At 57.0% G+C, this 14655-nt stretch overlaps 1 protein-coding gene across 17 annotated transcripts in view; it reads left to right on the top strand.

Annotated features, from left to right (window-relative positions):
- Positions 1 to 14655, top strand: part of SHANK2 (SH3 and multiple ankyrin repeat domains 2) — a 490708-nt gene that overhangs the window by 123612 nt on the left and 352441 nt on the right. For all 17 annotated transcript variants that reach the window (XM_045486261.1, XM_045486258.1, XM_045486265.1 and 14 more), the window contains one exon: positions 4245 to 4322. In XM_045486261.1, coding sequence (XP_045342217.1) covers positions 4245 to 4322 — 78 coding nt within the window. The remainder of the gene's footprint in view (positions 1 to 4244; positions 4323 to 14655) is intronic.

Raw genomic sequence — 14655 nt, 5'->3', positions numbered from 1 at the left:
CACCTGCCCCTGTGCCCCCCTCACCTGCCCCTGTGCCCCTGTCACCTGCCTCTGTGCACCTGTAACCTGCCCCTGTGCACCCCTCACCTGCCCCTGTGCACCTGTCACCTGCCCCTGTGCACCATCTCCTGCCCCTGTGCACCCATCACCTGCCCCTGTGCCCCTGTCACCTGCCTCTGTGCACCCATCACCTGTCACCTGCCTCTGTGCATCTGTCACCTGCCCCTGTGTACCTGTCACCTGCCCCTGTGCCCCCCTCACCTGCCCCTGTGCCCCTGTCACCTGCCTTTGTGCACCTGTCACCTGTCACCTGCCTCTATGCACCCATCAGCTGTCACCTGCCTCTGTGCATCTGTCACCTGCCCCTCTGCCCGTCACCTGCCTCTGTGCACCCGTCACCTGTCACCTGCCCCTGCGCACCCCTCACCTTCCCCTGTGCACCTGTCACCTGCCCCTGTGCACCTGTCACCTGCTCCTGTGCACCCATCACCTGCCCCCTGCCCCAGCTGCCTGTAGCCCAGACCAGGGCCTTTGCATTTGCTGCTCCCTCTGCTGGGAACACTTCCCTCGATTGTCATCCAGCCCTTCTTTGGTTTAGGGCTCAGCTTAGGGACCCCCTCCTCGGGGTCCTTCCCTGACCACCTGCCCTCCCTCTCTCTGTCACATGACCCTCTTTTATCATTTGCATGGTGCTCTGTGTCCCTGGGGGCCAGAGCAGTATTTGGCCCGGCTGACAGTCAGCATCCACTGGTTGAGGCATGAACGGACGTGCTTTCTGGGCCTGTTTCTTCGTGTATAAAGTGAAAATGGTGACATCCGGGCTCCTGCAGCAGGTGGTGACCCAGAGGAATGGCCTGCCTTGGCTGGGAGCTGAGCAAACCTCAGAGATCCTCAGGGAGGTGGGAGGTAGTTTGGTTAAGTGTCTCTGAAGGGTCTTGCCCAGAAGATAATTGGCAGTGAAGACAATATTCTTCCTGATGCTTTGGCTGTCAAAAAAAAAAAAAATGCAGACTGCTTCGTGTATACTCGACTGACTTACTTAAGAGGATGGAAACACACCTCGGTGTATCCCAGAGGAGGCGCCTCGGGGAGGAACGTGGCAGCCGGCAGCCATTGGAGGGAGCAGCCAGGTCCCCCTCAGCCCTCCTCTGGGCCACGGCTAACTCGTCTTCTCCCTTTCTGAAGCCGCGGTTTTTCACTTAAACGTTCCGGGCCTCCGCTGCCTTGTCTGTGAAATGGGCCTCCTGTTAGCCCATAGCAGGGATGCTGCACGGCAGAGCACACATGTGCACACACACTCGCAGGCCCACGTCTGTGCACACACGCACGCGCACACACACGGTATAATTGTTAGTAAGCCGGACGAACCGTTTACCCTTTAATCGTGAGACGGCTGTGGGACGTGGTCTCACGTCGAAGTCGGGCAGATACTAGAGTGACGGACCGTGTCTCTGGGTGGGTTAATGCTGACTTGCAAACACTCCCTTTGTAGGAAGGGACCCTGGCTGGATCCCACCTGGGAGGGTGTGAATGGCGAGGAGTGATTCTCAGCGCTTCTGATGGGACTTTTCAGTGAATGTGCTTACTTAGCAAGTAGGGAGCGTTTACAAGGACCTGCAGAATCGGGGGTCCTGCGGGGCTGTCCAGTCCTGGTTGTTGCCTCTGGGAGCTGTCGGCTGGTGGTCCTTCCAGGCTGCTCATTCACGCCCTTGAGCGGGGCCAGGGCACACGGGGGGGGCCCACGTAGCTCAGGGGAGATCCCCCCCACTGTTCCCGGCCACATTCATGTCCCCTGAGTCCCAGCTGCGGTCCCCTGCTTGCCACCCCAGGGGATTTCTGCTCTCTTGTGTCTTACGTGCCCCCACCAATGTTCTCCTGCCCCAGTTCCCTTCTCTGCCTCAGTTTCCTCAAATACCCTCTCCTCTGTCACCACAGACATCTTGCTCACTCTGGCATGATGGTGCTGTTGTGTAAGTAATTTAATTGACTTCCTTTGGGTTGTCAGTAACAGGACTCAGCTAGGCTAATTCACGGCGGGAGGGTGGATGCTGGGCAGGCTCCAGGAGCCAGGCAGGGTGGGTAGGGCTGGGGCAGGACCAGAGAGCCTGGGGGCCTGTGTCCTAATACAACCTCTTCACAGCACCAGCTGTGCGGGATTCCAGCCGCCCTCCCCCCTCCCCCCTGCAAGTGTAGTTTGAGATCCTGGAATAAAATGGCACCTGCCTCTGTCCTGGGCTGTGGCCTCGGGCTGGCTGTCCAGGGCTTGTCACCACCTGACATGCCGGCTCGCTCATTTTTTTTTTTAACCCTGGATGTAATGGCATCCCGCATCTGGAAGATTTTGGTTCCCGAGCACAGATACGTCTTTTCCGGTTTTCTTAAACTTTTCGAGTGACTCAAAGTTCTACACGAACACATGCGGGGGGAGAAAATCAGTGTGACAGAGCATCCACAGCGATGCAGACAGCCACCGCGGTCAGCCCCGAGCTGCCCCTGGGGCCCTGGGACCTGGGCGCAGGTGGGAGCACAGGGGCCGGGAAATCCTTTCTGCAGGACTCAGATCCGCCCTCACCCGCGTCTTAGAAGCGGCTCGCGGTGCTGGGATGCCTCCCCTGCCTGCAGCACACAGAGCTAGGGCCCCCGCCTCCTCTGTGTGGCCTCCCCTTAACATCAGCACAGCGGAGGTCCCCGGGGCCCCTTGCCCGGGTCACAGGGCCGGGGTGGCCCCAGCTGGCTCCTGAGAGCTCACATCTGCTTTGCCAGACCCTGCTCTGCTCTGGCTTGGCATCACTGTCCTGGAATGGAAACTTCCACCCGGGTGGTGCCCTGTCCCTCTGACTCTCTGTGTGTGTCTGCCTCTCTCTGTCTCTGTTTCTCTGTGTCTGTCTCTTCTGTCTCTGTCTGTCTCTGTCTCTTGCTCTCGCTTCCTGCTGTGCTGATCCAGGATGCCCTTATTGTGGAATAGTTCACACACCATACAATTTCCCCTCTAAAATATAGGGTTCCGTGGATTCTCACCCACAGCTGGCAGTCATGACCCCAGTGAGTACCGGGTCCTTCCATCGCCCCACGCAGCGCCCCGGGAGAGCCCACATCTCCCTCGGTCCCTCCAGCCCTGGGCAGCCTCTGGCCCCATTCTGTCGATGGGTGCCCACTCTGTCTTCACTCTGCTGTTCTCAAGGTCCTGTGACCCCACAGCGTGCACCTGTCTTTCCCCAGGACACAGGTCCCCTTCAGGTCTGGGGCGGGGGTGCCCTGGGCGGTCACACCCGTCGTCTCTGGATTCTGCGGGGAAAAACGGGGAAGCCGGGGTGCCCTCGGGAGGCCGTGACTGGTGCTCCCCGGGCCGTCGGCAGGCTCCCTCCTGCAGGGTGCATGCACACGGGTGTGCAAATAGTAGGTGCTCCATAAACGGACAGGAATAGACCTATTTTCATTGTAAACACACACACACACACACACACACACACACACACAAAATGAATATTGACTGCCTTTAAGAAACATCAAAAAATACAAGCATGGGAAATAATAAAAAAAGACTCCCCCCGTTGACTCCCTGACGCTTTCTCCCTTGGGCCCCGGGACGCTCCCTCCAGACTTGCTCCCCACTTGGCTACAACACAGAGGCTTTTAAAGCATAAAGGAAATTAATTAAGCCGTATTGTGGTTCTGAGACTTGTTTTTGCCTGGAAGTTCTTGGGTCTATTTCTTGTCAGGCTTTGTGGATCTACCTTGTTTTTTCCTACAACTTTCCAGGCGAAGAATGTTCTGGAACGTCTTCCCACTTCCCTTATTGCAGAACATTTATGCCGTGTCCAGGTGTTGTGCGTTGCGTACGTGTTCTCCCTCTATGTTACACACACGTGCGAGACATTCCGTAGCACACGGCCCTCAGGAGGGGGGGGGTTTGGCCGTGGGGTGCACACGTTATGCATTTTCATAGGTCCTGCCAAGCTGTCATCCCAAAGTGTTTGGAGAAGTTAAGCGTCACCCGAGAGGGTGCGGGGCCATTCCCCTTCGTCCTCACCGCCCTGGTGACTGGAGCTGCCCCCCGCGCTCACCCCCGTCCTCACTGCCCCCCTGCGCTCACCCTCTTCCTCGCCGCCCCTGTGACCAGAGGCGCCCCCTGCAGACCTGCGTGCGTATCCCGGATTTCTTGTGCACGGAGCCTCGGAGCGTGTCCCTTTGGAGGACGTCTGTGCCACCGGCCTACAAACGGGCTTCTCTTCTCCCCCCTGCAGGACAGCTGTGCCAGAGTGCTGCTGTTCCGAGGCGGGAACAAGGAACTCAAGAACTACAACAGCCAGACCCCGTTTCAGGTAAGAGGAGCGCCCAGAGCCGCACCACCCGTGCGTGCACCGTCGCGGGAGGCCACGCGGTTTCCGCACGGACCCGTGTGTCCAGTGGCCCGTCTCGCGGGGACGTTGCCTGGTTCGGAGCCTGCGCCCCCTTCACGCCGGAGCCGCTGGCGCCTTTCGGTTTGCCGGTCCGCAGCCCTCCTTCCCGGTGGGCAGAGCGGCGGGAGCCCGCAGCCATTCACCCCTGTGGGCGTGCGAACAGCCTCTGCGGGCCGATTGCAAGGGGGGCGCTTTGTGGCTCTGCCGTGGGGAGGCGGCCTGCCGTCGTCTGGCACCCCCACGGGGCCTGCTGTCCCGGAGCGGAGGGAGGCGACGCCAGCCCGGCGGTGGCCACAGGGCTCCGGGGCGGAGGGCAAAGCCACCACCTCCTCGTGGTTAAATTGTGCTGGTATGTATCACACAAAGTCGGCCGTTTTGACCGTTTCAAAGGGCGCGTTTCAGGGGCCCTGAGAACATTCCAGATGTTGTGCAACCCTCAGTGCTGTGTGGATTCATCACCCCCCAAGTAACCCTCCCCCCCGCCCCACTCATTACCACCCCCCACTCTCCCCCACCCCCAGCCGCTGGCAACCACGAATCCACTTTCTGTCCGTGGATTTGCCCGTTCTGGACATTCCGTAGAAAACGATCCACACACCGTGTGGCCTCTGTGTCCGGCTTCTTTCTCTCCGTGGGTTGTGTCTGAGGGCCGTCCGCGTGGTCGCTCTCGGGGTGCCTTGTTCCCCTTTCCAGCTGAGTAAAACCCTGTTGGATGGATGATTTCGATGCAGCTGACCAGATGGTTTAGGGCGAAAACAGATTTGTGTGTGTAGGGGGGGCGGGGCTAAGTTGCAGAAATGCTGTTCGACCCTGAATGTGGTCGGATGTCTCCACTTGCAGGAAAACCCAAGTGACCGTCATTTTTATTTGGAGGTAATTTTTACCTCTTACCGAGCCAGGAGGTCTCCGACGCAGAACTGGCGCGCACCCTTCTCAGGCCTTGCTCATAAGGACGGGTTTGACGTCTTGAGAATGAACCAGTCTGCTCCGAACCCTGGGCTGGCTGTTTAAAAACCACCCGTAAAAGTTACCGTCGTTGACCCACGGCGGTGGGCCTGGATTGTGGTCTCGAATCTTGTGGCTTTCAGGCATTTACAACAAAATGGGTCGTGGACGTGACTTCCCGGTTTCTTAACGGGTCTGAGAAGGCCGCCCTTACCGTCCCGGGAAACGTCCTCTTGCTGGGGGTGCTTAGGGGCCGCGGTGGCACCTTCCACTTGCCTGCGTCTGCCCCCGAGGGCTTTGCTGTGGCTTGCTGGTGGTCCTGGTTTAAAGATTTCTTTTTTTGTCATTAAATAATACATTTCTTTGGTCCTTTTACTTTTCTCAAGTCAAACTATTGCTTCAGCTGCTTAGAAAAGGAAAGCTGATGTCCTTGTTTCACGGTAAGCCCTTTGGGGATACAGAAGACCCGTTTCCGACTCTGGGGCAGCGCCTGGTAACTGACACGGGGTACTCCCGGAAAGTAGCTGTGCGTGGCGTCCAGGACCAAAGGCACATAGGTGGCCTCCCCCATGGGTTCCCCCCCCCTCCCGCTGAAGCGTCATTGCAGCGATCCCCTGGGATGGGACACCCCTTACGGGAGTCCTGGCAGGATGCTCCCTCCCGGGAGCAGGGCGGCACCAGCTCCGAGGCCAGGCCATCTGTCTCTCCTTTGATAATCAGTCAAGTGCCCAAATGGGTCTGGAAGACAATTATGCAAAATGCAGCTGAGTAATAGGACCCTGTCTGCTGCGAGCGTTGTTCACGTGACCGGCGGATTCAGAGTCCGGGCTACTTGGTTGGCATGCCCAGACGGGCTCCGCGGCTTCTGGGAGCTGGGTCCCTCCCTCATGTCCCCTGTCTTCTCACACTGTGACGATGCAGAGAGGCGATTCAGCCTGCGAGCCCCGGCTACAAAGTGCATGGCTCTCATTCTCGCTCACGGCACCCGCCTCCCAGTTGTGGAAGAGGAACCCCTTACTGTCCTGAGTGTGGCTGAAGCGATGGTTTGCTGCGCCCTTTGAGAGGATCAGATGTGCTCCCTGCAAAACACTCGTGCTCCTCGGCTGCTGTTCTGAGAGATCGTGGCCCGTTCCATGAGTTGATCTGGCCAAACATTTGCTTCATGGTTTCCTCCAAATGCTCAACCAGCAGCATCAGTGACACTCCAGGACTTGAGGGAAAATGCAGATGCGCAGCCCTCCCCCACCCTGGTCCCACGGAGCCAGAAGCTCAAGGGCAAGGCTTGGTGTCCTGGGTTCTGAGAAGCCCTCTCAGATCCTGGTGCCTGCTTGGGTTTGAGAATCCCAAGAGAGATGATTCTTGAAGGAAAGGAAGGAGGAGGAGGAGGAGGAGGAGGAGGAGGAGGAGGAGGAGGAGAGACGCTTACAGTGGCCCCTGGGTATAGATTAGACAGTGATGCTGATGGTGGTGGTGGCCTCGGTCAGCTCCGGCAGCCGTAGCCAAATGCCACAGGCTTAGACGACAGATGTTTATTTCACGCGGTGTTGGAGGCTGGAAGTCTAGGGTCACGGTGCCAGAAAATGTAGTTTCGGGCGAGGCTCTCCTCCTGGCTGAAAGATGGCCACCTACTCGCTGGTCTTTCCTCTGTGCATATGTAGAGACAGGAGGGGCTTTCTGCTGTCTAACCCTTTCCTTGTGGAAGCAATAATTCCATCAAATTGGGGTCCCACCCTTATGACCACATTTAACATTAAAAGCCCTCTCTGCAAACGCTAACATTTGGGAGTTAAGACTTCACCGTTTGAAATTCGAGGGGACAAAAATTAACCTGTAAAGTGATGATGTGGTGATGTTGATGATGGTGGTGATGGTGGTGGTGATGTTGGGGATGATGGGGATGATGGGGATGATGATTTTGATGGTGATGAGGATGGTGATGGTGGGGATAATGATGTTGGTGACGATGGTGACGATGACGGTGATCGTGATGGGGATGTTGGCGATGATGATGATGGTGATGGTGATGATGCTAGTAGTGAAGGGATGGTAGGGGTCGTGACGATGGAGATGACGATGGGAATGGTGGCCGCGATGGTGGTGACAATGGCAGCGGCAGAGATAGTGATGACGGCGCATGGTGTGATAGTGGTGATGATAGCGATGACGATGGGGACAGTGGTGTGACGGTGGCAATGATGGTGACGATGGCAAATCTTGCCAGTTGCACGGAATTCTAAAGCTTACAAACGCTCTTCCGAATGTTGTCATTTGATGTTCAGAATCCCAATGAGGTAGCCGTTTTTATGCCCGATTCGTAGATGAAATGGGACGATAAAGAGATGGACGCATTGGGATGCGAAGTAAGCGAGTGGCTGGGTTCGTGGTCTCCAGGCCTCCGGACCTCCAGTCCAGCGCTCGGCACGCTTTCTGTAGCACACCTTGTATCCTGGCTCGGAGTGAGCAACGTTAGGGGTCCCTTGTACCTTGGACCGTTCAGCCCGAGGGAGCAGAAAACAACGTATCCCGATTTCGAAGACAAACGGAATGGAAGGAAGTCTGAAGACATAGAAGGTCTACGTGAAGATCGAACGCAGGTCGGGCAGCTCTTGGTGGCCAGTCTGCTGCCCAGCTTGGCTAGGCGCTCACACCCAGCTACCTAACCACAGTCGCGTGGGCATTGCTGCGAAGGTTCGCTGCAGGCGTGGTTAAACCACGTCTCCCGCCAGCTAAGTGAAGGCGATGAACCCTCCGTAATGTAGGTGGGCCTCATCTAATCAGCGGGAAGCCTTAAAAGAAAAAAGGAAAGAGGTTTCCCAGAGAAGACGAAATTCTGCCTCAAGACTGTAATGGAGAGCTTGTGGGTTCGAGCCCCGCGTTGGGCTCTGGGCTGACGGCTCGGGGCCCGGAGCCCGCTGCGGATGCTGGGTCTCCCTCTCTCTCTGGTCCCTCCCCAGCTCATGCTCTGTCTCTCTCTCTCAAAAATAAATAAACTTTAAAAAAATGTTAAAAAAAAACGACCCTAACGTAGAACATCTGCCTGAGTTCCCAGGTTGCCGGCCTGTCCTACAGATTTCGGACTTGTCTGGCCCCGCAGCTCCTCTTAATTGTGTGTCCACACACACGTCCTATGGGCGTGTCCCCCGGGGAACTCTGGTTGGCACACGGGGGCATTGATGAGTCCTTCCTGCCTCCCGGAAGCTCCTCCCCCAGAGGGACTTCCTTGGGGTTGCAGGCAGGCCTTCCAGCACCCGGCATATTTGGAGAGGTGGCCTTTCTCCCCACGTGGGTCGCAGTTGTGTTGTCTCTAGGCTGCTGGTCAGATGTCCGGACACAGGGCGTGAGGAATAAGGAGACGAGGAAATGGTGAGGAGAGGTCTTCTGAAAGACTGGCGTCTAGCGTTAATACAGGCAGGAAGTCGGAGGGCAAGGGGGCGGGAAGAGGTGGAATCCGTCAAGGTGGAGTGCCGTGGCGTGGGCTGCCTTTCCATGGGCGCAGCTCTCTGCCCGCCTGGCACTGACCCTAACTCACGTCATCGGCAGTCGTTTCTCCTGTGGCTCCTCTCCAGGAACACTGGTCCCGTGGCTGGTAAGGGTCAGCACAGGTTGCCCTTGGCCACCGGACCCTGTGTTCGTCCTCGACCGCCACGCAGGACGTAAAAGCAGGAGGAAGACGGCCGAAGCAGGAAACAGGGACTGCGTTTCAAAGCACCGGGCTGTGGCTGCCTCGCAGGCAGAGTCCCGTAAGTTCTGCCTGGCGATGCTTCCTGTGTCTTCAACCCTTCGCTCTGTGATTCTACGGCGCCCAGTGTGTGGCCTTGCGTGTCCCCTGGGGGATCACTTGGCTCCTGAAAGTGACCTTGTGTCTTGTCTGAAGCCCCGGCTGTCATCCCCCAGACGACGAGTGTCTCATGTACTTTGTTTGGAATGCACGTCGATCTCGTGCACGTCGAGCTCACTCACTCAGTGGTATAGACGGAGAGGGACGGACACCTTCTCACGCACGATTCGAGATGGCGTGGTGAGCGCCTTGCAGAAGACCGCGTGCTCTGTCCTAGTCGTGCTCTTATCGAAGCAGCTGCTTCTGGGCTGGTGGGCAGACCAGCGGCAGAGGCAGTCTGACATTTTGGGGACATCCGGTTCTGGTTTTGCGTATTTTCTGGGAAACCGAGGAAATGCGCTCAACGGGCACCTCTGTTCCTTATTCCCGCGAGGCACTTTCCTGAATCGTTTTGTTTAGCGACTCAAAACCCAAACTATTTGCTTGTGCCTTGTGTCCTTGAAATCCACATGGATTTTAGTGCAAGGTCAAGGCGATTTCGTTTCTCCCATGAGCTTCCACTCCGTGCTAATGTCGTGAGCTGAGTCCCAGGATCTGTCCCGTTGTGCTGTCTTCTGTGCTGCATGTGGTGGGGGGGGGGACACTGGGAAGTTGCACTAAGGTTGGGGGGGGGTCACGTGACCACCTCCTAACTCGCCCTCCTGGCTTGCTCGTTCTTCTCCGGACACCTGCTTTTTCTCAAGCACTCCAGACATGTTCTGACCCCAGGGCCTTTGCATTTACTGTCACCTCTGGGAATGGAGCCCTTCTGCCGAGCGAGCTGGGTTTCATCCCCCACGCCCAGTGAAAGCGCCCTGTGGGTCCTCCTGTTGCCCAGAGCAGCTGACACCCAGAGCCTCCATTCTGCGTGCACGTGTTTCCGATGGAAAATGGGGCTGGCTTGGGGAAACCGCGGCGTGAAAGGCAGACGCCGGACAGAACCTGAGAAACTCAGAGACCAGAAGGGAACTTCGCAAATAGTATCGTCAATGCAACCAGGGGGGTAGAGCATGTGTGTGACATGGGGCGTTGAGGGGGCTCTCGACAATTACTAATGACAGCAGTGACCCTGGAGAGGGTCAGGAGACGGGCAGAAGTGGGGTGTCAGAAAATTCAGGGAGTCGCCATGTTGGCCTGACATCTGAATAATGGAGTTTCCAGAAGAAGCAGAAAAAAGAGAAGAAATTAGCAAAGAGATCTTTCAAGACAATGCCACTGACCAGGATGCGAGATTCTCGATTGAAACGGCCCCTGAGTTTCCAGGGTGACATATGAGCAAAGGCCCAGAGCCGGGACAGGGGTCACTAGAGCCCAGAACTTTGGGAATAAAAATAAAAACATGATTCTTTTTTAAAAAAAAATTTTTTAACGTTTATTTTTTTGAGACAGAGACAGGACATGATCGGGGGAGGGTCAGAGAGAGGGAGACAAAGAATCCGAAGCAGGCTCCAGGCTCCGAGCCGTAAGCACGGAGCCCGACACGGGGCTCGAACTCACGGACTGTGAGATCACGACCTGAGCCGAAGTCGGACGCTCAACTGACAGAGCCATCCAGGCGCCCCAGAACGTGATCATTACGTTTCGAGAGAGAGAAGCCAGTTTCTGTATAAAGGATCGGGGTTCGAATATCCCAGCAGCAGCGTGGGGAGCTCTCTGACCGTGACCTCAGTTCTTCCTCTGGGGCTCCGAGGGAAGAGCCCTCCCAGCCAGTGTTCCAGGAGACCCGCGTGAAGGTACACACGTATTCCTCATGTGCACGCTGTCTCACCATAGCGGGGCTGTATGCATACAAACAGTGAGATATTTTCGTTCCCCGAGAACTGTTTCCCCCCGGGGGTGGGGTGGTTTCACCCCTTTTGAGAAAGACTTAAGGCGATTGAGCTTCCTGTGTTTGGAAACCGGCCAGCTCTTCCATAATTGAGCCATTTCTACCGGGGGTCCTCAGAGGGGGAGAAGGACAGTGGCTTAAAACAGCACAAATGTACCTTCACAGCCTGGGGGCCGGAAGTCTGAATCAAGGCATTTCTGGGCTGTGCTGCCTCCGGAGGCTCTGGGGGAGGGTCCTTCCTGCCTCCTCCAGCTTCTGGGGCTCCAGGGACCCCGGGCTGTGGCTGTGCCCTCCAGCCTCCACCTCCGCAGTCACAGGGCCCCTCCTCTGTATTCAAATCTCCCTCTGCCTCTTTCTTACAAGGACACCTGTGATTACATTCAGGCCCCACCCGGACAGTCCTGAACAACATCTCCATCTCTGGATCCCTAACCTCGTCGCTCGGCAAACACCCGTTTTGCTATAGAAGGTCACGTATTTGCTGGCTCCGGGATCCAGTCATGGAATCTTTTGGGGGCCGTCACTCTACCCACCCCAAGAGGGAAAGGCTAGTGGCCAGAGGAGAAGGTTCTGGATAGGGGCTCACAGGCGCCCTTCCCTGTGCCTGGAGCCCCTCCCCGACTGCTTGGCTGGTCCTGTCCCTCGGGGAAGCTCATAGCCCCTCCCTGAAGGGGGTGCCCACAGGTATCCTCACCCTACATCATCATTGTCTCCAGGGGTCTCCACCTGCCTCCCTTAACCCCAACCCTAAGCCTTTGCTCCTGTCACCCCTTGAGTGAACATGACTGTTGGTTTTAGGAACATGCCATTCCTTGGGGAGGGGACGCCGTTCCCACAAAACCCCAGAGCAGTAACTCAGTGGATGACATTCATGAGGCCGGCTGCCTCTACCCGCTCACTCAGTGTTGTTCAGCCGCTGAGCATCCCCTCTAGGCTTACAGGGGTTAGAGATGTGCCTGGGACCTCCCCCTGCCGCCTCAGTGATGCTGAGACCCTGTCCCAGGGCACCCGGGCTGTTGTCCTACCAGGTCTCATCAGAAGGGCTGATTCTGGACCACTCAGGCTGTGCCCCTCCGGCAGCTGAGGCAGAGCCGCGGCCTTTCAGCAGGACCATAAAGACCCCGGGGGGAAGAAGGGGGCCTGAATGGAGGCAAGGAGTGAGGACGTGATGTGGGTTTGTGTTCCTCAAATGCAGTCAATCCCCGAGTTGAACAGGGATGCCACCGCATCTCGGCCCAGACTTTGTTTCCCTAAGTCCTGCCTTCCCGTCCTGCTTGCCTGCCTCTCCGTGGGGGCATGTTCGGGGCTGATGGCGGGAGCCACCACATCCCCTGAGCACCTCCCAGGCACCAGGCACGCTGAGCGCTCGGTGTGCTTTTGGTCCCTGTGGATGCGAGGTCAGTAACATCCCCACTCATGGCACAGGAATAGAACCTGGGTCGTAGGCCAGGGTCATCGTCACGGCAATCACAGGACCAAGTCCATGTGGCCGAAAGGGAGCTCTTTTCAAGGGCGCGCTGGTGCCTGGGTGGCCCACGGTGTGCGGGCTGGCCCTGCTCCCTGGGCCCTGAGGAGGTCGCAGGGTCTGGAGACAGCAGGGGGTTGCTGGTGATGTGGCCTCCTGTTCCCCATGCAAAGCTCATCTGGGTGGGAGGCGGCCTCATGCAGGTGCTGAGCCCAAGTCGCATCCACCCCTGGTGGGTGGGTCCTCCATAGAGCCAGTCGGCAGATCTCCATGAAAGGCTTTGGGGTTTCTGTTTGGTCCTGAGTGTTTGGCCCTCTTTTCTGATTGCCGGTTGACTTTGGGACTTCCGTAAGATGTCTGTATTCTCCATTGCTAGTTCTAGGAGACGCCCCAGGGGCACCTTCTGCTGGATGCGTCTGGGTATCTGCTGTTGGGAGACTTTCAGCTTTCCTTGCAGACAGAAGCCGCTTGGAGCCCATGACTTTTCCCTAAAGCCCAGGCTCTCTCTGCTCATCATCTCCGTTTGTCCGGGGCTGGCGGCTGTCACGTTCGAGCTCCAGGCAGAGAACCGGAGTTTGGGCAGCACAGAGTGCCTGTCTCCTGCTACAGATTCCAGGCTCCCGATTTACCGGCTGTAGCTCCCAGCCGCTTTTCCAGAAAGGTCAGGCCAGTCGAGAAATCCCAGGGAAGGAGAGGGATGCGAGGAGCTGGTTCCGGTGAGGAACGACGCTCCTCCCGGGAAGTTCAGCGTTGACTGAGTCGCGGTAGGGATCGCCCGTGCTGCCGGTGTAATTTACCCACCTCTTGGGGTCCTTGCTGTCTATACTCGCTCACATCTTCTGGTCCCTCTTCTTTAGGGGACTGTATGGAGAAGCCACAAGTCCCTGCCCTGTCCTCACTCACCTGGCCACCATGCTCTCTGTCTCTCTCACTGACAACGATTTCCACTGTGGCTTCTACCTTCGAATGTGGTCATCAGAAGCCACGGGATTGCTAACAAAACAGAGAAATCTCTGGCAAAGACAGCGTGTGGCGGTCTGAACTCCTTTTGTCTGTTGCTTTACAGGTAGTTGGAGGCTCTAAAGTTGGTGTTAGGACTCCAGTTCATCTCCATCCTTTTTTTTAAATTTTTTTAATGCTTACTTATTTTTGAGAGAGAGAGAGAGAGACAGAGTGCCAATCGGGGAGGGGCAGAGAGAGGAGGAGACACAGGATCTGAAGCAGGCTCCGGGCTCCCAGGTTCTCCGCTGAATTAGGTTTCCTGGCTGGTCGACCAGCTGTCTCAGACCTCTGGCCTCAACTGCTCTCCTTTCAGATAGACAAGCCTTTCCTTCGAGGCACCTTTGGGACCCAGGGTGGATGGGAGAGTGCCGTGATTCCTGGAGTCTCTCCTAAGTGACCAAGGAATTGTGGAACCTGGGCCATCCTCATAGGCGGGGACAGGTCTTATAACAGTGTCTCCCATTCATCTGAGTATCTGGGCAGGTGGCTCATGGTGTTGAAAGCTCTCATTGGCCACCTGCACCTTGCCCGTGTTTTCCGGCATTTTATCATGTCCTCACGATCTTGGCTTCCCCCGCTTGCACTCCTTCAGAGATGGGGAACTCTTCACTTTCCAAGACGGTCTGCTGTCTTGGGCTTCCTTCCTTGCATTGACTCTCAGGCTTCCCCCCCGGTGGCCCCATCCCTCCAACTCCGGCCCAAATCCGTCGGCCCCACAGGACAAGCCCACCCCCTGTGCTCTGACTGCCCTCGAGCTGGGCGGCAAAATGACCCAGGACACAGAGCAGGAGGGAAGGCGTGAACGGGGCACGTAACTGTGAGGTCGTTCCTGAAGACAGACTGCGGTATCTCCATGAATATTTAAACGGCATTCAGAGTCCGTGCTCAGGGATTCCTACTCACTGTGGGAAAGTGTTACTGCTTATAAAACAGGTACCAAGACCCTTGTGTCTCCACGTTGTTTCTTTCTTCGGAGTGTGTTTCATACTGTGGGTCCTCATTTCCTTTAACGGAGAGGCTCACATATTGAGTCGCCTTAACAAGCGTACGATGGGTGCCTGCCTGGGCTCCTCCTTCCCCCACACCTGGCGGCCGAAGGCTCCAACCACTGGCTCCCCTTTCGGTTGCAAGCAGGTGGGGAGGACCCAACCAGGAACCAGGAGCGGGGCTGGCGATCAGTGGTGGGACGTGGGGGTGG

Source organism: Leopardus geoffroyi, chromosome D1 (assembly GCF_018350155.1).
Source record: "Leopardus geoffroyi isolate Oge1 chromosome D1, O.geoffroyi_Oge1_pat1.0, whole genome shotgun sequence".
Lineage (NCBI taxonomy): Eukaryota > Metazoa > Chordata > Mammalia > Carnivora > Felidae > Leopardus > Leopardus geoffroyi.
Note: the sequence above shows the minus strand (reverse complement) of the source record. Positions and strands in the feature narration are given on the sequence as shown.